General features: G+C 37.8%; 1 protein-coding gene across 7 annotated transcripts in view; it reads right to left on the bottom strand.

The window, feature by feature from the left end:
- ilrun (inflammation and lipid regulator with UBA-like and NBR1-like domains) overlaps positions 1-23,782 on the bottom strand; it is a 77,242-nt gene that overhangs the window by 5,192 nt on the left and 48,268 nt on the right. For 3 of the 7 annotated variants that reach the window (XM_043716942.2, XM_043716927.2, XM_043716939.2), the window contains one exon: positions 19,318-19,867. The exons of 1 other annotated variant lie outside the window; for it this stretch is intronic. In XM_043716942.2, the coding sequence (XP_043572877.1) occupies positions 19,741-19,867 (127 nt within the window). In that variant the 3' untranslated portion in view covers positions 19,318-19,740. 3 more of the 7 variants (XM_043716941.2, XM_043716934.2, XM_087973657.1) reach the window with 3 other exon arrangements.

Genomic DNA, 23,782 nt, shown 5'->3' with positions numbered 1-23,782 from the left:
AGCAATTCTGCCCCAAATCTTATGGCTTCAAAGTAATTTACACAAACAAACACTGAGATGCAGGAGAATTGGGAAGAATGACAAATGTTCCTTTAAAGAGGTGAGCTCTATGGCAGAGGTGGTGAATAAGTGTTAAGGATACTCCAGAGCTTCTGAATATGGGACAAAGTGACTCCAGGATGAACAAATGGTACAAGAGGAACAAAGTTGTTTGGGATTGCAGATTGGGCCAGAAAACTAGTGACGAGTGTTTGGAGTGAGGGGGTGGGGGACAAATCTGTTGTCATGAAAGCATTTCAACATGAAGAAAATATTAATCTTTAAACAATGAAAGCTTTTTAGCCAATAAACACCAGCAGGCACAAGATACATGGGTGATTGGAAATTGTTGCAGGGTAGATTTAGTTATAAGGATGAGCTAAGTTCATGAAGCATAGAGTAGTGGAAGCCGGCTAAAAGGACATTGAAATAGTTTAGAGCTGACAGTTGTTGATCTAATAACAAAAGATGTATTTTAACAGCAAGCAGCAAAACTTGAGATTTCAGAAGTATCACTTCTGTAATTCTGAGAGATACTTAATTCCACAGAAAACAGATGTTTTGAAATTCAAGGCAGGGGTGGGGCGGGGGGTAAAGTACAAAAGTAGGGAAATCTCAGATGACAAGCAACAGGAGTTCGACTGGGACAACACTACTATTATAGGACAAGCCAAACAGAGAACAGCCAGGGAATTCCTAGAGGCATGGCACTCATCCACAGATTCAATCAATAAGCACATCGACCTGGACCCAACGTACCGGCCACTGCAGTGGACAGTTGGAACTGACAACCGGAAGCGGCAGATACAAATCACTATAAAGGCTGGAGGAAACATCACAGAAGCGCTTCACAGGAGGCTCCCAAGCACTGAGGATGTCATCTAGACAGGGGACGAAACGTCTGCAACACAAATTCCCAGCTCGGCGAACAGAACCACAATAACGAGCACCCGAGCTACAAATCTTCTCCCAAACTTGAGTAGGGAAATCTTGTTTCAACTGTACAGAACATTGGTGAGACTGCAACTAGAATACTACTTTGTTTTGTGCTGTTTTGTTAACTTTATTTAGGAAAGGATATACTTGCTCTTGTGCTACAGTGGTAAGTGTTTCTATCACTGGGATTCAATATCTGTTCCATAGATATAAATAATATGCCCCAACATGTCAGAACAGATTGATTAGAAATTGTGTCTGTAGCAGTTTGGAGAAAGCATTTGGAACATGGGTTGATTAGCTTTGTTAGTTGGTGCAATGACTGACATTAACACTCAGATGATCTTATTGAAACATGCAAAATCTGAGGGACTTGGCAGGATAGATATTAACAAAACTTTTCTCCTCATGGGAACCTACAAAGGGGCATAGTTTAAAACTATGAAGTCTCCCATTTTAGATGGAGATGGGAGATTGTGCCTCAGAGGGTTGTTAGCCTTAGAATTTCCTTAAACCGAAAGTGAAGGCTGTGTAATTGAATAAATTTAAGCGCAAGTTTACAAATTCTGATCAACAATAATTGTAATGCTGGCCCAAGATGCCCACTTCCTGCACCCATTTCTTATGAACAAAACCAGAAATTGCTGGTAAAGCTCAGTAGATCTGGCAGCATTTGTGGAGAGAAATCAGAGTTAATGTTTCGGATCAAGTGACCCTTCTTCAAAATTGTTCTTGACCCAATACATTATTCTTCCGACAATTTGTTTTACAGCATCCGCAGTTCTTTAGGCTCCTGTTTTTTTTATTATCTTGGGCATGTTGACATAATTTTAGCCAAAACCTAAGTGCATATTAAGTGCTCAAAAATTAAAAATAACTTGTGGAAATTATCAAACTAACTTGATGTTGCAAATGATAAACAGACCTTAATATCTGGGACTAGGATCAAAACTCAACCAAGTATTTTGAGATGGAAGTTGATGTTCTCAACTGTGAAGATCTTTCATTTAATGAGCCTGACATAGTTGCTCATAAATACTGGCTCATGTTACTGAATTGGCAATCTTACCTAACAACCACACTGTCATATTTACAATAATGCGGGTTTGCACCTTCTCGCTGATGCATTGAGTAGAGGAAACTTTATAGGCAGGTATCCAATGCTGGAAACATTTGATGCTGACATCAAATATGTTGCCAGGACAAATATCCCCTCTTTTATTTGGAAGCAGAACTTAAATAGGAGTTACAGACTAAAAAAAAGCTTCTTCAGTTAACAGATGCTATTTTATGTACAGCTTTTCTATTTAAAATCTGCAATCGCAGGTTAAATTTTCTTTATCTGCACGGAAACCACTTATGCAGAAGTTTGCTTCCATTTTAAGAAGTGCTGTCATGACAGGGTTTGATGGAGGCCATTCAGCCCTGGAGACAGAAATATAATGCATCTGAAAAACATTATCCAGTCTTGTATTTTAAAAGACTGAGCCACTCAGGTTTACTTTAAATCTTGCTGCAAAATCTTTGCTCTTAAATGTTGCAGTTCTAATAATGTATCCTGCCCCTCTCCAACAAGATCTCAAAAATACTCTCCGATTCAGAGCACTTTTCACAGCTTCAGAATATTCCAAAATATATTCCAGCTAACCTTTGCAAGTGCAGTCACTGTTGTAATGTAGAAAACATGATAACCAATCTCAACTTAGCAAGATCCCACAATAGCATTATAACAACCAGATCATTTGTTTACAGGATTTTGACTGATGGATAAATATTGGCCAACCATCAAGGATAATGTCCCCATTCTTTTCAAAAAATATTGTCACAGGATCTTTTACACTCACCTTTGAAAGCAGATGAGACCTTCAGTAGTGCAGAACTTCTTTGGCATTGCCAACCACCTAGGTTTTTGCTTTGAAATCTCTGAATTACATCTTCAATTCAAAACTTTCTGACTCCAAGGCAAATATGTTACTCTACAGTTATAATGGCAGCCATGATGTGGAGGTGCTGGTGTTAGACTGGGGTGGGCAAAGTTAAAAATCACGCAACACCAGGTTATAGGAGCACTAGCTTTTGGGGTGATGCTCCTTCATCAGGTAGCTGGGCTGGTGTTGAGAGATTTTTAACTACAGTTATGACACTGAAATTGTACAATAGGAAATGGTATCCAATCAACAGAAGCTTCTGCAACCTCACCAACTCCTCTCCCACCCTCCCAATCACCCAGAAACAAAATGTTCCTCTGTTTTGGCACACTGTCCTGAATACAGTAACCCATTCCATTTCATAATTCTGCAAATGTCAACAGCCTTTTCATGGCATACTTTCCATGTGACATTGCTTAATGTGAACCTATCCTATCAGAAATAGCTATATATTTATTTGTTTTCATTTCCAAGACTTGTCCTGTTGAAGCAAGTTTTGAACACTTACTGCTGCAGCCGAGGTCAGACAACACACATCAGATGCCTTCTTAAACTGCCTGACCCGGTACAAATTGATAGTAGCCTTTTCCACAAGGAGAACAGACGTAATATATTTCTGAAATATCCCTTGATTATCACAAGCGCTGATTATTAAATTCAAATATATAACCAATGGGATGGTTGGTGGACACAATGACATCCAAAACAGGAGATGGATAAATACAATAAATTTCCTTTCCAACCAAGCGCAGATTATCAAAAGTTAAGTAAACTGGCTAGACCACATTTTGCTTCGCTCTGATCACCATGTTTACAGTAAGGATGTAGAGCACTGACGTAGGTACAAAATAAGTTTACAATGGTGACACCTGGACTGTGAAGTGATAATGATCTTTAAATATTGAACAATCTGGAACACTTTTCTCTAGAAAAAAAAAGAAATTTGAGAGGTGATATCTTGGAAATTATGGAGGCTTTAACAGGATAGACTTGGGTATGCTTGCACTTGTACATATGGTCCCTAATGACCTCACCTTAAGACAGTCACCAATAAATCCTGTAAGGAATTCAGGGGTAACATTTTTACTCAAGAGTTGTAAGATGGAACTTATCATATGTAACAGACAGGGATTCTCAAACCCATTGCTCCAAATCCCTGCTGTAGCAGATTTTTAAAGAGTAGGCTTCTGACTCACGGTAAATTCAGCATCAATATCCATCAGCTCCAGTACTCAGACCTGGCACCATAATCTCCCAGTGGCAGTGGTCAATTTGATCAAGAGCCAGTATCACGTAGGCTCTATGAACAGCTGCCATGAAAAAGTAGCAGTCAGCCAAATAAAGATTAATTAAGTAAACCACGCACTAACTGTTCATTCTTGGCCCATTTATTCTACAAATTAGCTGACCTATAATGATCTGGTGTGATGCACACCAGATTTAAACATGACAGTAAAAGACCATTCAGTCCATAGGCCTGTTCCACCATTTAAATGATATCATGGGTGATCTGACAATCTTCAACTCCACTTTCCTGCCTTTCCCATCATCCTTGATTCCCTTACTGATAAAAAAAAACTGTCCGTCTCAGTCATGAATATACTTAGCAACCCAGCCTCAACAGCCATTTGCTGTAAATAATTCCAAAGATTCACTACCTTCTGAGAGAAGAAATTCCTCATCTCTATCTTAAATGTGTCTTTTATCCTGAGATTAGCCCTCTGCCTGAGACTGTCCCATAAAAGCAGAACACTTCCATTTCTACTGTCAAGTCTTGTATGTTTCAATAAGGTTGACTCATTGTTCTAAATTCCAATCGTTACAGCCCCCAACTAACTCAACCACTTCTCATAAGACAATCTGTCTGTGCTTGGTAATGCTGCACGGCACGGTGGCACAGTGGTTAGCACTACTGCCTCACAGCGCTAGAGACCCGGGTTCAATTCCCGCCTCAGGCGACTGACTGTGGAGTTTGCACGTTCTCCCCGTGTCTGCGTGGGTTTCCTCCGGGTGCTCCGGTTTCCTCCCACAGTCCAAAGATGTGCAGGTCAGGTGAATTGGCCATGCTAAATTGCTCGTAGTGTTAGGTAAAGGGTAAATGTAGGGGAATGGGTGGGTTGCGCTTCGGCGGGGTGGTGTGGACTTGTTGGGCCGAAGGGCCTGTTTCCACACTAAGTAATCTAATATTACAAACCTTTTTAAAAAGAACACTTGTAAAGCTTGCAGTTGTCAAATCACAAAAAATGATCACATCTACACCCAGTTTAAACCACCACTAAAACACTCAAGCTTCCAATTTATGCCAAATGCTCTTTAACTACCTAGGTTAAGGGATAGTGGTAAAATAAGAGCAAAATCTTGAATTCCTGGAGTTTCAAATTGAGTCAACAGATGACAGAGCTTCTTCTTTAATGTGAAACCCTCAATTGTAGGTAAAGTCAATTAGCAGTTCGAATTCAGATTAAAGTTTATGGAATGCCACTACCCATGATCATACAAAAATTTGCAATAAAATCCTAATGAACCATATAATGCAGCAAATGACAATACCACATTGGTTTCATGGAGTCACCCTTAGAGGTTAAAACTTAGACCAGGAGCTCAGTCCTGCATCTACATGTAATCTGGCAATACTTGGTGATGGAACTGTCTGGGTAGGAGAATAAAAGCTATGCGCATCATGCCAACAATTTTTAGCATGATGGAAAATAACATTTGCTTCACCTCATGAGGGTAGGTGGGGAAGAAATTTCAGTAACTCAGAAGTTACTGTGAATGATAGTTCCACCAGGTATTTTGTGATCATGTTTTAATAGTAATCATCCAAGACAATGGCCAGAGGCCTCATTACTATTAATATATCCAGATGTATACCAATCTACATTTTGTATAACTTGAATTATATCACGTGGATAAAAATATTATGTGCCTCACTTTGATTTTATTTACAAAGGCTTCACTTAGTGTCTTTAATATTACTAGAATTAAGATGAAATTGAAAAACTACACTGAGAAAGGACAACTTCAGGATTTTTAATTAGAGTCAAGCACCAAATATATTTTAGTTACTGTCCAAGCAACTTTGTTTCCAGTGCTGTATGGTTCATTTAATAAGTCTATTCCTATACACTGACAAAACAGAATTTTAAGTTTACTCAAAATAGCAGCTTACTTTCTCTTACACCAATACAGGGCACTTCCTTACTTTGGTTTGGGCTGTGGGAGGAAAAATTTAATTGAAGGACCATAAAGCATCTAAACATTACAATCACTTTACAGTTAATAAGTCATGTATTAAATTCCTTGGCTCCTGTTGTGTAGGGTTAGCCTGATTTTGGCCAAACGTTTCTTGCTTTGTTCAATATCAAATGCCATAGATTTAAACACAATTGTTCTGTCTTGAATACTTGGAAACTGCATTATGATGTCTTAACTCAAAGCCAAATTCCTAAAAGACAGAAGGAATTAATGTTATGAATCTAGTAAAATTTCATAATACCTGACAGAGATATTGAAGAAAATTTTAATTTCAAGAGAGCAATTCAACCCAAAAGAATGAAAATTTAAGTTATTTTTAAGGCATCCCTGCGACCTTTGAAAATTCAAGGCGAAGGTCATACTGTTCCATAGCAAAATGATTTGTTATTTTCATTTTTTTTGATATAAAGAAAACAGACATAACAGAACTTGATGGAATATTAGACTAAATATCATTCATTAAACTCTTAATTTAGTCACAATGTCCCATAACAGCAATATAAATACAATTGGAATTGAGCAAATCAAACTCTAGTTGTCACTGTTAGGAGATATTTGAAGAAAGTGAGGACTGCAGATGCTGGAGATCAGAATCAAAGTGTGGTGCTGGAAAAGCACAGCTGGTCAAGCAGCATCAGAGGTGCAGCAGTCATGTTTCGAGCACAAACTCTTCAATCCAGGATATCACCCAAGCTTTGTAGATTTTGCTTATTTTCATATCTTAACCCAAATCCACAGTTAGAAGAACAAAGTATTTCATAAGAGTCCTATGGACAAGAAGATTCAAAAGTTTTAAGGAAAAAAAAGAGACAGGAAAATGCTTTTTGAAAGTATAACTTAATTGATAAATAGGCAAAACTTGTTATAAATATCTTCTTGGCAATTGTGCACACCTATATTTAATGACCTTCATTTTACTTGGGAAGAAAAATATTGTATGAAAGAAAGCACTGTACATTAAACCAGTAAGGATAGACAACACCTCCTGGTCCACCCAAATCACAGTGGTGTCCCACTAGGCTGCATAGTTGGTCCCCAACCACATCCTGTACACACTAACAACTGTGGGGCCTATTTCTGCCTCAAATCCATTTACAAGTTTTCTGACAACACCAAGATTGTAGGTTGGATCTCAAACAATGACAAGACCCAATACAGGAAATTCAGTATGTCCTCAAGGACTCTTACCAACTTTTGTAGATGCACTGTAGAAAGCATCCTAATCTGGATGCATCACTGCTTGGTATGGCAACTGCTCTTCCCAAGACCGCAAGAAACTAGAGTCGTGAACACAGCCCAGTCCATCACCCAAAACAGCCTTCCATCCATTGACTCAATCTATAGTTCCCACTGCCTTGAGAAAGCAAGCAACATAATGAGAGACCCCTCTCACCTGTTATACTTTCTTCCACCCTCTTCTGTCAGGCACAACATATAAAAGTTTGAATACACGTATGAACAGTTTCAAGAACTTCTTCCCGGTGTTATTTGACTTTTGATTAGACCACTCAAATGTTAATTCTGATCTCTCTCTGTGCACATCTGCAGATGTAACACTGTATTCTGCACTCTGTTCTGCTACCCTGATGTATCTTCTATGACATGATCTGCCTCTTTAGTATGCAAAACACTTTTCACTGTATCAAAATCAATGCTTTGCGGAGACATACTGTATACGTAAACTTTGTGCAGTAAATCACAATAGCTAGATACTTCCTGCTAAAAGTTGAGTCAGTTATGAGTTAGATGATGCTGGTCCATGCTATTTTTTTTTCAATGATCTATTCAATAGACGGACTATAAAAATAAAAATGATTATACTTTCAGGGATGGTTGGGTGATGTGAAATATGACAAGGATGAGGCAGCTCAGGTTCACAACCTTTAAAAGGAGCCCTTCAAGTAAACAATGTCATCAATGTCATTTAAGAGCTAACTAAATATTGTTTGCATGAAGCATAAAATAAAGTTTAAGGTATGAACATATGCAAAGCTTATGTAAAACTGTAGTAAGGTATGTCTTACACAACAGAAGAACGTTGAAGCTACCGAGAGGAAAGTGTAGATTTACAGAGTCTCAGAATTGTAATGGGCAGAAAGAGGTCATTTGGCCCAATGCACTTGCACCAGTTCTATTAGCTAGTACAGATACACAATGCTTTATCTGAAAAGCTTGGGACCAGTTGGTTTTCGGAATTTTTCGAATTTCGGAATAAGGGAGAGTTCAACAGTGAAATTTTAAAAAAAATTAACAGCAGACTTATTGTGAGTATCGGGCCGTGGGAAAGAATTGAGGTCAGCCAGTGCTGCCCCCCCCCCCCCCCCATGTCACATCTGAGTGACACGCATCGAGTGGGTGTGGAGTTGGGTTAACTGCTTGCATGCCAAACAACCTTGTTAATGAGATAAAAACTTCGCAAAAAAACCCTTCCAATTTTGGAGCTTTTTGGATTTCAGGATTTTGGATAAAGGGTTGTCCACCTGCGCCAATCTCCTGCCTTTTTCCCCATATCACTGCACACCATTTCTATTCAAATAATCATCCAAAGTCCTCTTGAATGGCTCAACTGAACCTGCCTCTAGGCACTGCATTCCATTTCCTAACTCCTCGCTGTGAGAAAACACTTTCACATCACCCTTGCTTAATTTGCACATCGTTTCAAATCTATAACCTCCCTTGTCTTCCTTTCATGAGTGGGAACAGTTTCACCTTCTCCGCCCAGCCTGCTCCATTTTGAAAAACTCTATCAAATCGTCCCTCAGCCTTCTTCTCTCCAAGAACAGTCCCAAGTTCTTCTTGTAAATCCCTTTTACATTCTCTCCAATACATTCCCACCTTTCCTATTATGCAGTGCACACAACTGTACAGAATACTCCAGCTGATGTCCAATACGCACCTTGTAAAAGTTCAACATCACATCCTAGACCCTTGTACTCTATAACCCATTAATAAAGCCATGAACACTATGTTTTGACTGCTCCCTCCACCTGCCTTGCCACCTCCAATGGTCTGTGCACATTCACATCAGGGTCTCTCAACTCCTGGACATACTTTAGAAATGTACCCCTTATTTTGTACTGTCTTTCAACATACGTCTGACCAAAGCACATCACCTCACTTTTCTACACTGAACCTCATCTACCATCTATCAGCTCACTTTGAAATTGTCCCCTATACACTAAGATCTAGATCATTATAATACATCAGGAAAAGAAAAAGGCCTATGCCAACTGCTGAGGAACTTCACAACAAACTTTCTTCCAGCCCAAAAAATATCTATTGACTATTTCTTTCCTATCACTCAGCCAATTTCATATCCACATTGCTACTGTCCTTTTATGCCATGACCTTTAACTTTTCTCAGTGTGGAGTAGGACTCTATCAAACGCCTGGAGGTTCATGCATACTGCATCAATAATGTTATCTCATCAACCCTTTCTGTTACCTCTTCAAAAAGGTTCAAGTTTGTTTTCTTCATCAACCCACCTTTTTCCATGTGACTACTAATTTTTTCCTGAATAATTGTTTCCATAAGTTTCCCCATCACCAAAGTTACACTAATTGGTCTGTAATTGCTGGGATTATCTTTACTATTTTTCTTGAAGGCCATAATTTTTGCAATTCTCCAGTCTTCTGGCAAAGCTGGATGGAAGGGTGGGTGGTGAGGAGGATGCAAGGATATTGTATTGTGACTGTGACAGGCTGAGTGAGTGAACAAATGCATGGCAGATGGAGTATAATGTTGCTAAATGACATTATGCACTTTGATAGCAAAAATATGAAGGCAGATAATTAATTGAATGGCTATAAATTAAAGGGAAATGTTCAGCAAAACCTGGGTGCCCTCATGCACTCGTTACTGAAGTTAAGTGCAGGCAGTAAAGAAGGCAATCTATGTTGGCCTGCATAGTAGATGATTTGAGGACCTGAACAGGCATGACTTGCTTCATTTATACAGGACACTGGTTTATGCAGTGTTTATCTCCTTGTCTGGGGAAGGATGTTCTTGCTATAGAGAGTGCATCGAAACTTTACCAAATTGATTCCTGGGATGGCAGGTCTGACGTAACAGGAGAGATTGAGTCAGTTTTATAATAATAAGCAGAGCAGTGGTGGTGGTGGGGGTGGTTCACAGTTAGAATTCTCATAGAAACTTATAAAATTCTAAGACAACTACACAGCTTACATGCAAGATGGTTGTTCAAAGGATTGTTCAAAGGTTCATAGTTTAAGGATAAGGGGAAAATCTTATAGGACTGAGGTAAGGAGAAAATTCTTCATCAGAGAATGGTGAGCCTGTGGAATTCACTCTCTCAGAAAGTGATCGAGGCCAAAACATTTTGTGTTTTCAAAAAGGCGGTACATAAAGACCTGTGATAAAGGGGTCAGGCCTTTTGTTTTGAGGGGGACATGATGATACTATTTAGCTTGATGAACAGCCATGATCATTACAAATATTGGAGCATGCTTGAGTAGCTGAATGGCCAGCTCCTCTTCATTTCCATATTTCTATATTTAATGCCTTACTCCTGTCGTAAGTGCACTATTTCTTTCTAATAGAAATTTCTACTTCCTTGGATACCCAGGGATCAAAGGCTTACAAATTGTGTAAGGTAAAAGTAAACAGAAAAGAGACTCTGATAATTTCAAGAGATCTGTAATTTTAACAACTTCTTTTTCCTTTTAGCACCAAAATTCTCCCAGGATACCAAAAGTGTATCATTTATTTTAAATATCTTGGAAAATAGATAAGTAGTTTTGACCAAAGTACAAAAACACTAGATGCTAAATTGTTTACTATGAGCTAACTTATTAATTCATATTAAATCAGTACCAATAAAACTTGTTAAGGAAGATTACTGACCTTTCGATATAGTCTTCCTCATCCTCTAGGCATAAATGCAATATATACAAGTAGTTCTCCTATAACGTGGGTTTATTAATTGTGATTTGTCGAAAATGTGATTTGTGAATTGCCAACTTTTTTTCAAGTGAACTCCTGTTCGCTGTTATGGGATTCTTACCATCAGCATTAGGTGTACGAGGACTGGACTCTGTGTCGGTGTCACATGATCAGTCAGTTTGTGTGCTTTCTCATGAAGAACTTCGTGAAAGGTATTGTGAAATGTTTGTGTCCACAGCCTGAGGAGTAATCTAAGTGAAATTTCACTGGAATTGACTAACAGCAAAATAGTGTTGAGGAGCAGTTTGAAACTTGGCTTTGTTACTTGTATTCAGAGTTTTTTTTCTCTTTTTGTTTAATAAAATGCTTAGATGTTAAAGAATATCTGCAGACTCATGTGAATCTGTTTCAGTGACTAATCACTATAGTAGGTAAAAACAAGGACTGCAGATGCTGGAAACCAGAATCTAGATTAGAGTGGTACTGGAAAAGAACAGCAGGTCAGGCAGCATCCGAGGAGCAGGATGCTGCCTGACCTGCTGTGCTTTTCCAACACCACTCTAATCTGATCACTATAGTAACCAACTGCAAAAAAAAAACAAAATCAGCAAAGGGGCTTGGGCATGATCAGTCAGCTGCTCAGGGTGGTCACAGTCAGGAAACTCTGCATACAGCACATGAAGGAGAGAAAGGTGGGTAGCACACTGTTACTTTTGGTGCATGTGTGGAATGTCCTGAGTGGGTGAGTAGGCTGTGCAGAAGAGATTCAGGGTTAGTGAGCATGAGTGTGTGAGGATGATATTGCAGGAAATGGGTACAGCAGCAGAGCTAAAGTGAGTGTGAAGTATCAATCAGAAGATGGTGGCACTTTCACTGGCAAAGTGGAGGAGGTCATTGATCTTCTTCCTACATTCTGTGCATTCCTTCAGATGGTTGAGACTGCACTGGCCTGGATGGTAACCAGGTGGGCACGGTTCCAGTAGAATGCTGTCCACTGTTGGCCTGGGAGAAAGGACCTCCTGCGTCTGCATCACTCCATCCCTAGCAGCAGCATCTCCATGTCTCTGCCCAGAAAAAGGAGAATCGACGTTTCGGGCATTAGCCCTTCTTCAGGAATGCCAGAAACGTCGATTCTCCTGTTCCCTAGATGCTGCCTGACCTGCTGCGCTTCTCCAGCAACACATTTCCATCTCTGATCTCCAGCATCTGCAGACCTCACTTTCTCTTCTGCCCAGAAAAAGGCTATTTTCCTGGCAATTGCCTGCCACGTCCAGGGCCAAAGTCAGGAACAATGCAGGGCAGCTCTAGACTGACAGCTCTTGTGTGGGTGCACGATATCTTTTTAAAGATGGTGCTGCACCATAAATGTTGGTAAATTTGAGATAGCCAGGAATGGTGCATTGTTTTGGAAATGGCATATGGTATAATGGTGTTAGAATGTGAGAGAGGCGTACCAAAGGGTGGGACAGATAATAAATCAGGCAGGTTTTATAAAATAAGGTGCTAGATGTCTCCAAACATCACAATGTGCAAACCTCGAAAAACACTTGGCAAAACTTGGCAACACCTAGCGAAAAACATTAAGAGTCAGTGTATGCCATCATTGATCAGTGCATTGAGTATAGGAGTTGAGAGGTCATGTTGTGGTTGAACAAACACTGGTTAGGCCACTTTTGGAATATTGTATTCAGTTCTGGTCTCCCAGCTATAGGAAAGATGTTGCGAAACTTGAAAGGATTCAGTAAAGATTTACAAGGATAATGCCAGGGTTGGAGGGTTTATGCTATAGGGAGAGGCTGAATAGGTTGGGCTATTTCCCCTGGAGTGGAGACTGAGGGTTTACCTTAGAGGTTTATAAAATCATGAGAGGCATAGTTAGGGTGAACAGCTGAAGTCTTTCCCCAGGAAAGGGGAATCAAAAGGTAGGCAGCATAGACTTACGGTGAGAGGAGAAAAATTTAAAAGGGATCTAAGGGGCAAGGTTTTCACAGAGAGGGTGGTGCATGAATGGAACAAGCTGCCAGAGGAAGTGGTAGAGGCTGGTACAATTACAACATTTAAAAGGCATCTGGATGGGTATATGAATAGGACGGATTTAGAGAGATATGGACCAAATGCTGGCAAACGGGACTAGATTAGTTTAGGATATTTAGTTGGCATGAATAAGTTGGACCGAAGAGTCTGCTTCCATGCTGTACATCTCTATGACTTTCCAACGTTTTTAATGGGAGACAGCCCTGAAGTGTACAGATGATCATATGACAAACAAACAATCAAAATTAAAGATCTAAGCACTGCAAAACAACCTGGTCTCTGGTTATACTAAAACCTTAACTTCTTTCATGAATTTACAAACTCAACAATGAAAGTGCTTGGGATGCAATGTGTTTGAATCTTAGAAAGCATCTGGAAAAGTCCAACCCATGTGGCAATACAGGACAGAATATGGTGGATGATCAAAAAGAAATTAGACTGAAATAGCAGGAAATGGAATACTATATAAAAAAAGTTGTGTTAGAGCAGTCAAAGTCCAACAGCCAAATACTACAAGGCATCACTTAGTCTCATACTCACGTGCCTAAGTGGAAGAGGAAAAGTACAAGTTTAATCTTAGTAAGTTTGCAAAGAAAAAAGTCATTAAGAGCAATAGGGCTCAAAACATTTATAATTTGAAGAATTTAGATCAAGTTTGACAATTGGTCAATTAAATTAAATTCAATATTGACTAAAGTATTATAAATTTCTTGTAAAGCAAAATTAGTGCAGGGAGGCTTACAGAAAGTATTGAAGGATTCATTTTAATGTTGATATATTAACAATCCCAAAAGCACAATCCAGAAACTGAAGTCTAAAAGTCTATGAAGTCTTTATCATGGATTGTTCCAATCAGAGAAGAATTGAGCACTATAGCTTAACATTATTGAAACAAAAATACCCAATTCTTCTTCTTCATTCTCCATTAAATTCTGCTCCAATTGATCTTACCTGAACTCTTCAGTCTTGAGGAAAAATTCAAAAGCATGTTCTTACCTGGCTTATTTTCTCTTCTTCCATTCATCATCTATGGTGTGAAAAATATAGAGTAGCAACTCTAAGAAACTAACAATGCGCAGACAGATTGTTAGAAAGGAAATACTGGGGATATCTACAGAGTTGTGGATATTAGATTATAATGCAGTGCTCACTTCAGTGATAGTCAAGTAAATTAGTTGATAACACTGCCAAGCTGCAAATGTAAACAATATTTTAAACTATAATTGGATCAAGCAGATTCAGTCACTAGATTGAGAACTCCACTACTGGTACAGGCTATGCTTCAGCGAATTCCACCCAGCAGAAACTGTTCGGCCTGGGAAAGCAGTTGGGGGAAGAAAGCAGATCTTTTGACTAAAGTTGGTTTTGTAAGATTTGGAATCCAAATAATAAAGACAAGCTACAAATTCCAAACCCCACTGCTTTCATCTATCAAGGACAAAAATTGAGTCACATTAAACGCTGAGAATACAGATGAACAAGACACAGGTTCAAAATATGAATGCAAAGTTGATGACCTTTCATCAAACTGAAACATTAAAATTTTTCTGTCCACAAATGCTTCCAATCCTTGCAAAGTAATTGAAGCATGGATATTAAAAGTCCTACTGCAGCACATTTAACACATAATTAGGAGCTCTTTCCAAGAAAATTCACACCGTGAAAGTCCAGCTACTTCTTTCCAATTCTAAGATCCTTGGTACAAGGGTAGCGGAAAGAACACGGATTGTGAAATGGATGCTCGGTTCCTTCACAAGAGGTCAAATCTGAGGGCTATTCAGCCTGCTTTATTCATACATTTATTCCAAAAACTGTATCAAAATTATCACCCTTGGAGATTTAGAAATTGGTTACTTGCTTCTTACAGCAGGTAGATGATATGATAAAGGCCGGGGTAAACTCTGCAGTTCCAGAGCTGCATGCGCTCAACGTCTCACTTGCAGCTCCCAAACTTTATCAGCTGGTTCTCATTTTCATGAAAAAAATCTAGAATTATGTTTAGTGAAAGTTAAACTCAAAGAACTAGAAGGCAACATAATTACCCTGTGGGAATCAAAGGTTAAAAATTAGAATAAATTTCACAGTTTCAAATTAGTTTACGAGGAAAGAATGACACCATCATGCTGCCTGTTCAGGTCACTGGTTAGAGTTAATTCCTTGGGTCCAATGATGAGATTTTAATTTTGCACAATTGATGTTTCTAACATAGCATTCACAATAAATTATTTTGAATTAGCTCTCTGGACTGGACAGTATCTTCGTCCTGTATATTTTGTGAAATTCCTACTTTAACGATGCTTACTGGCAAATTCTGACCACAAAGATCTTCTAACCAGTTGAATAATATATTAGAATACTTATATTGACAGAGGAATTACTCTTCAATCAATTAAGTTTAAAAGTAGTTACCAACTGAATAATTTATTAGAAAGCTTATATTGTTGGAGGAATTACTCTTCAGTCAATTAGGTCAAGTTTACAAGTGGTTCCAAGGGGCTCACGTGACGCAGTGGCAGTGTGCCTACCTATGGACCAAAAGACCTGGATTCAAGTCCAACCTACTTCAAGGATGTGACATAACAAAGATTTTTTAAAAAGTGATTTCTAATATTACTCACAAAAGTGAAGGTGAAACATTAAATTTTGCCATACTGAAAATCACATCAGCATCTCACCATTCTGGCAATATTTTTAAAAAAAGATTCAAACCTTAGCAGAGATTGTATTTACTTCTTAAAGTCTCACCAAGCATCCCAAGTAAAAGCTTCCTTTGCTCAAAATACATGCAACTTTCAATTATACTTTTATGTAATGGTATATTTGTGCAAAAGATTAGTTAATTCATAATTATGTTGTGCTTTAGGTAATAAAGTAATGAAAACAATTCAAATTAAGATAGCATACTATGGGAAATCACTAGGAGTATTAATTTAAGATTGTAGGACTATTTCTGCCATTAGAAGATTGAGCAAATGCAGGGAGTCAGTGACAACGAGTGGGGCTATCAAGTTAAAAAAAAGACAATGAGTAGTGCGCTTCGGATAAATTTATTCACACAGTGGGCTGCTAGTGCTGAGCCACATCAGAACACGTTTTGTTTTCTTTACTTGTTTCATTACTGTTCCGTTAGTCATTTAATGTTGCCCAAATCCCACATGATCACACATTCCTTGTTTGTTCTTTTCCCATCCACCTCCATTTGGTCTGCTTAAAATCTATTACATTTCTATTCTTCCCAGTTCTGATGAAAGGTTATCGACCTGAAATGCATTTCTCAGAGCGGTTAGAAATTTCTTGCATTTTTTGTTTATATTCCCATTTTCTATGATTAAGATCATTTAAATTAAGTGTGAAATCTATTTAATATTATATTTTGACTTTCAAAATGTCAATAGTGCATTTGGTTTGCATAGGGAGAATCTCACAGCCAATTCTTAATGCTGCGTTACAACATACACAATAATAAATACATCATAATGCTATCAATAAGTGATAAAATAAAAGAACTAACATAATCTGGATTCATGTATGGCTCAAGATTGTCCATCACAGAAACAACAGTTGGATCACAAGAAATAGATTTCATATCTAAATAGCTTCTATACATATTTACTGTGCAATATAATTACAAAGATGTGATCTACTCTACACCTAAACTGTATGAAATCTTGATAAGACCATAAAATTACTTAAAGCATGAAATTACATTTTTATAATCCTAAAACCTTTACAACACTGAGGAAAGAAATACTTGAAATATGAGTATATAACCTTAAACAGGATGTAAAATTATTCACACAAGTTATAAATTGGCATTTCTTTAATTTAAACCATTTCCAAGTGCTCTTGTGAAGATCAGTTCAGTGCAGCAATCAGCCATGTACATACATCAGTTTTCAAACATTTTCAAAAGTCTACCAATGCATACATAATCAGTTGATTATACTTTTCGATTGATGGTGACTCAAGAATATCAAGCAGTTAAAAGAATGCACAGATTAAAACAATTTTCAACAAGTACTAGAGGTTTTGTGCAGTTTTAATGACAACTTGAGTTTATCCTCAGTTTTGTACTTTATTGTCCAATTTTCTTCAACTGTTGACCACTAAGGTGGGGAGGTTAAATTTTCAACTTAGTTGTCATACATGAGTCTCTTTTGCAGAACATCTTGGGGTCTGTACAGACTTTCATATTTGATAGACTGAACTGCAAATGTAAAAAAATATAAAGTGATTGGTGCAATGGCCAATTCTGCAAACAAATGCAAATCTTTTGCGACTCTCAGTTCACACAGGAAACTCACATGCTAAGTGCTGTGCCATGAAATAAGTCCATGACTTCAACTGATAATAAGACAATTGTATGAAAATTGAGCAGCATATGAAGATAATGAAATATACAGCATTTCATCAGTCAGTGCAACATAATACTGCTCCACTTGTTACACTTCAAAATTCATAATTCAGAATCTTAATTTTTAAAGCAGTCTCTCCAAATATGCAAAGGCTCAGACCTCCATGTCACTACTTACTACTGATTTTAGTATTTTATCACAATTTTAAAAAATAAACATTCAGTCACCACCAATTTATTTATTTAGTATTTGGACAATTCAAATGGCTTTCTTCCTAGAAGTGTTACAGAACAGGTTAACGCAGAAGTCTTCAAGTAGTATTTGGCTACAGCACACATCTTCATTAACAGTTGCCCTCATCTTCAGGATGCAGAATATTCATACCATTTGGAAAGCAATTGATACAGTGTTGAAGTACCAATAAGGAAAATATCACCAGTGCTTCCTTCAATCTGATGCTCCTTTGTGCAGTTCTTTTTGTGAAGACTTCACAAAATAGGAAATGAGGCCCAAGCGAAAACATTAGCACTGAACAGAAATTAAATAAAAAGTATCTTAGGAACAGTAATTATGCTTAGAGTTGCAGAACCATTTCACCTTGGCTTGCTGTTTATGATCTTACTTCTTCCTACATGGTTAAGTGCCCTTGTCCTACGCCTAAGACCAAACCTATCCGAAATGCATCCTTTTCATCTACCGTATTCTATATGCAATGGTATATCTCACCAAAGTATAAGAATTTTAAAAGTGCTTACAAGTATTGTGAACAACTTGGGGTAGTTCCAGAATGAAATGCATTTTATAAAAACTGTGCTGTGCTTCCAACTTTGGGAAACATGGCATCAAATGTCTAAGTTACTTATTCTTTGGAAGGGCTTTTAGGAGGAAAATGTGGGTTTTACTAAATTCCAAGCAATTTAATATAGTGCAATAACCACTGGCTACACAGTAAAATTTCAGTGCTGATCCATTACTTTACAAGTTCAACCTCACGGGATTTCTCCCAAATACCCCATCACTGCTGCAAAGACAGCTGCTCCCACGTCTCAGCAGTTTTGGAATCAGCTATAGCAAACATAAAGAAACAATTATGACAGTTTTCTTAATTTTTCCTCTTTGAGAGAGCCCTTACTTTCATTCTGTATTGTTCATAGTCTGGATAGAAGCAGGAACATAAATGACGTTGAATTCAAAGTACAAACATGCTCGACTACTCCTTGAGACAGAAGGTGCACCAAAACCACTGTACAATCAGTATCCTCATCTAACATACTATGAACCATCTTCAGCAACAGGTATAAAAGTTACACCAATTCTGTATTATTAATAAGCATCAATATGGTTACAGGCAAAGCACCATATGCAGGTGAACATCACTGCTTAACCAATCAAGTGATGCAAAATAGTTCCAAAAAGCACATTATAAGGCTAGCAGCTCTAAGATAATTTTTTTTTAAACTGCGAGCATAGGACAGGAAATGTTTGCTTGGTATACACAGAACCATAAGCAAATCTTCTACGAAAAAATAGATGTAAGAACAGAAGAGATATTTCTCAGGTTAGGCAATGTAGTTGCATTGATGGTATTGGATATTTAACAAACCCACATCAGATGTAAGAGACATCAGTTGTTTCAACAAATGAATGAGTAATTGATGTGATTTTTGGGTGTTTGGGTGAACATGAAATCATCCAATTAGTAGATCATCCACACACAGCAAAAATCCATCAGCGCACAATAAGATATTTGCAATCAACTGGAGTCTGGAATAAAACATTCTCAACAAATTGAAAGTTTGCCACGAGTTGGTATCCACTGTAATTGAGAACGTGATTTCTAAAATTAGACACAAGTTTGATTAGAGACTTTTCAGTGTTAATTTAATAAACTTCATTTGTACAGTATGGAAAAGTCTCCAATTGATTGTGCTGTCATCAACTGCTCCCATTCTAAAGTGAGTTATACTCATCTTGCATCCAATCCTACTCCACTCATGCATTCTCCATGTCGTACTCTGTAGGTTACAGAACAAACTCCCACTCGCACAGGAAAAAATCCAACAATTAAGATGCTTTGAACAAACAAATACAAAATAATTTTTTTTTTATCTTTTGCTTAAACTACAGTCGCTCAGTAGGCAAAATAATTTGAACATGGCTTTGTGTTTAACTACATAATTATTCCGACAATGTCATCTAAAAAATCCATTTTTTAAACAATTACAGCACTCTTTAATTTAGCATTCACACATGCATACATTGTTTAGAAACAACCAGCCATCATTTTTCAGTGTTGGGTCAAAGGGGATGGGGCCATTGCAAAATTGCAGAGTGACACCAAGACCCACAGAGGCTGCTGGACAATGGCAATACCCGTTTTAAGACTGACCAAAAGGATAAGGGCCATGGAAACCCTGAAAAGAAAAAAAAGAAGAGTGAAAATGTTTCTCTTAGCAACAGAACAGAATTTCATGGGAGTAGTGTGTTAGTATCAATCTCCACTTAGTTTAAAATAGGGCTGTAACGAAGCCTCAAGAATTGGCATGATACTTCATTAGCTTGAAAGCAAAATATCAATCTGCCAAGCTCTCATTTCAACTTCCATTTTTATCTTTTTCTTTCCCCCTCATTCTCCCTCACTCTCACTTCAACTTTCCACTTCCAATCAAAACTGGACAGAATAGACCAACTGGAAAAATTTCCAGCTGTGTGGCTTCAGTTTAAGTCCAGGTCCAAGTGACCAGAAATGGGCCAATTTTAGCGGGCTCAGTTTCATGACATTTTGGAATGAAATGGAAAATTCACAGCATAATTGGATGCAAAATTGAAATTCCTAATTATGTGGAGCAACATCTGGATAGAAATGACTTAATTGTCCAAAAGAATTGCAAAGCGTCCTGTCAATAATTCAGAAGGTGATATTTTAAAAAGGCTTCGTTACTGCTCTAGCCTGGGACAATTACTCCACATCCATGCAACCTTCTGTACTACGAACGCATAGACTCAGATAAATAAAATTCTGAATTACCTAACAAAAAAAGTCAATAACTTTATTTCCGTCATCACAACAGGAAGTTAGAACAGCCTCCTCGGCTGATAGGGGGAAAGAAAAAGGGATATTGTAGGCAAGGACACATGAATATAGGTTTGTGAAGCTCCAAAACGCTGTAAGCCAGTCACGTTACCATAAGGTGAAGCTTATTTTTCAACTATATCATAAGGCTGCTGACTCACAACGCCAGGAATCCGGGTTCGATTCCAACCTCGGGCGACTGTCCGTGTGGAGTTTGCACATTCTCCCAGTGTCAGCATGGGTTTCCTCCCACAGGCCAAAGAGGTGCAGGTTAGGTGAATTGGTCATGCTAAATTGCCTGTAGAGTTAGGTGCATTAGTTAAGGAGAATGGGTCTGGGTGGGTTACTCTTTGGAGGATCGGTGTGGACTAGTTGGGCCAAAGGGCCTGTTTCCACACTGTAGGGAATCTAGTCTAAAATCTAGTCTTTAAAAAAAGATAGACACTGTCGCTTCCTCAAACAGCAAGTTGAAACAAGAATCAGTGTCAGTAGACTTGTTCCACTTTGACAGGTTATCCATTAAATAATTACTTGACATGATTTGTAAAGGCTAATTTACAAGTCTCCAACCCATTGCCCATACAAGATAAAAGTGGAGCAAAGACAGTTATGAACTTTCAAGTGCAAATTATCATCCTAATTCAACCACCTCGGGCTGAGCCAGAGAAAAACTAATAATGTCACACCAGCCACAAAATGTAGGATTCTTCTAGTCCAAATTCACATTCTTATACATGTATTGAAGTACTCCTTACAACTTGCACTGTTCAATGATCTAATATTAAACCTACGTTATGAATTCAAAGCTTTAATAATTAAAAGGTGCTTTACATTTAGTAAACAGACATTATGGCTCAGAGAAACATAAGGCAGCAACTTATAAATCACTCCGAAAATTGCTGAAGCTTCACTCGTACAGATTTATGATATTAGAATCCATCTATTTGATTTGTGCCTTGTATCCTTCTGCCAGTCATCCATCACCCCATACAGCTGAAGCTATTCCAATTTCCTATTTGGATGCTGTGGCATTTACAAAATGAACATTTCTCTATGGCATTCTGTAAAGTCAAGCACACACAACATTACGGTCCAAAGACACAAAGAAAAGTTGAGGATTCTAATAAAAAAACAAGTCACCTGAGAAAAATTCACAGAAATGAATGCAGCACTAGGAAATCCCAACAGCCAGATATCAATTTTTTTTGTACAATTGACCCTCACAGTGCCAACTAAGTTTAACTTGTATTAAAAGCTCCTACAATCTAAGCCAACTACCTCACTTGACAACTTACCTGGCAACATCTCAACTTCAAAATTTCTATCCAGTTTCTTGGTATATTTTGAGAGATCACTAAAGAATCGGATGTCATATGGTCTGACAGCAAGATAGTTAAAAAGAAAATCAGACCATATTTTTATTTTTTGTAGTATTCCGACATTCGGTTGTTAATATAAAATTAATAATACAAGCAGTACATGTTCTTTTCCTTCAAAGGCAAAGAAAATACTGGGAACTCAAAAGTATTTTCAATATTTTTACGATTATCTGAAGCAGTTTTCAACTCTCTATCTAGCAAACAAATAAACATGCTTATAATTCCAAAACTAGTCTAATGCCAATTCAGAGGTCTCTGTCCAAGTGCCCTGTTTCTATTGATCCTACATTTTAAAAGTGTCCAACGCACATTTATACTTTTGGACATAGTGTTACAACTATGGCAGACGGCCAACAAATACCAGTTTATGTACCATATTGAAAATGTGAAAAGGTTTATTCTGCATGAAGTTAAGGGAGGTCTAAAAGTTAGTCACAATCAATGGACTTATCTTTGAAATATGGCTATCATCATGTAGGTAAAGGCAACAGCTCATCTTGACATGGGAATGTTCCATAAATATCAAGTGAATCAGATGACCAAGTTTGAATAAGATAGAAAACTTGGACAGAACACTAGAAGAATCTATGATGATGGCATTTTCATCTCAACATGAGAAGGCAGATGGGACAGCGGGTTGAACAGTCTAAAATATATCTGTGATAATATTGGAAAAATTCTGCACTATGGCTATAACAAGTGCACATGAAATAATAGCTGAAATAGTGGTGCATCATGGCCACCTGCAAGGCTCTTGTGGATTCTTATTAGATTATCAAGAGTTAAGTCAGTGTCAGGCATCATAGAAATGTTTTCGTCATTTCCTTCCCTCATAACTTGTCAGACGTTGCTAATTCTACTTTGCCTAATTTCAGGTCAGAGAGTATAAGAGAAAAAAATTTTGTGTATCCATCAGAAAATGAGCTATGACTTTATATCAGATTTTAACAAAATAACTGACCATTGCTTTCTGCTCATTTGCCTCATCAACAAGAAAAAAATCAACAGTTTTAATTCACATTCATTAAACTGACAATTGACTCAGGTGCATTCTTGGGAACATGGATGATAAAAGTACACATTAGTGCATTTTCAGAGTTTTCTATTTGTATGCTTTTACTTTATTAAAGGGAGCTCGACTCAAGAAATAAGCTTAAGTAGAAGAACAAAGATAGGCCCAACACAAAAAAAAACCAACGGTCTTGGCAAGTTAAATCAGACTGAATTTATTGTGTATTTTTATACTTATGCTACAATTCTTATTTCAATACAATGCTCTCTGGTTACTTACAAAATTAGACAGCAGACTAAAGGGACTCAAAGTACTAAGTTAAAGCCCTAGCATTTGAACATCCAATCTACACTGAAACTTCAGGACACTATTGAGGGCAAGTTTCATTGTCAAAAGGTTTAATGAGAGTTCAGACTGAGGTCCTATTTGTTAGAAGATGCAGAGTCCTATGAAACTATTCACAGCGAGTTGGGGTTTCCTTGTAACTGGACCAATTCAACCAATGCTACCAGGTTAGATTCACAAGTCACTCTCCTTATTTGCTGTTGATGGCATCATGTTACAAGCAAAATAACTGCTGAAATTGCTTCTGGTACCTAGGCAATTTTGGGATATTTGAAAGATGTCAAAACATCAAAGATTTTCCAATAATGACAAGTTGATAAATGGTTCACTACAATGCTCAGAAAACCGAAGAGCTGTTTATGTCAGAATAAAAACCCAGGGAAACTTCAAAACTTCAATGCATCTTATGGCAAACCTATCTAGCTTTTGTTGGGGCACCTGAATTTTTTTTGAGTCTCTGAAGTTACAGGTTTGTAAACAGAAATTTGATATCTCAAGTTTCATCCTGAGCACTTACAGC

The sequence above is a fragment of the Chiloscyllium plagiosum genome, unplaced genomic scaffold (genome assembly GCF_037043375.1).
Source record: "Chiloscyllium plagiosum isolate Xiang-an unplaced genomic scaffold, Cpla_swu_hap1 HiC_scaffold_26, whole genome shotgun sequence".
Lineage (NCBI taxonomy): Eukaryota > Metazoa > Chordata > Chondrichthyes > Orectolobiformes > Hemiscylliidae > Chiloscyllium > Chiloscyllium plagiosum.
This window is presented reverse-complemented; position numbering and strand designations above follow the sequence as displayed.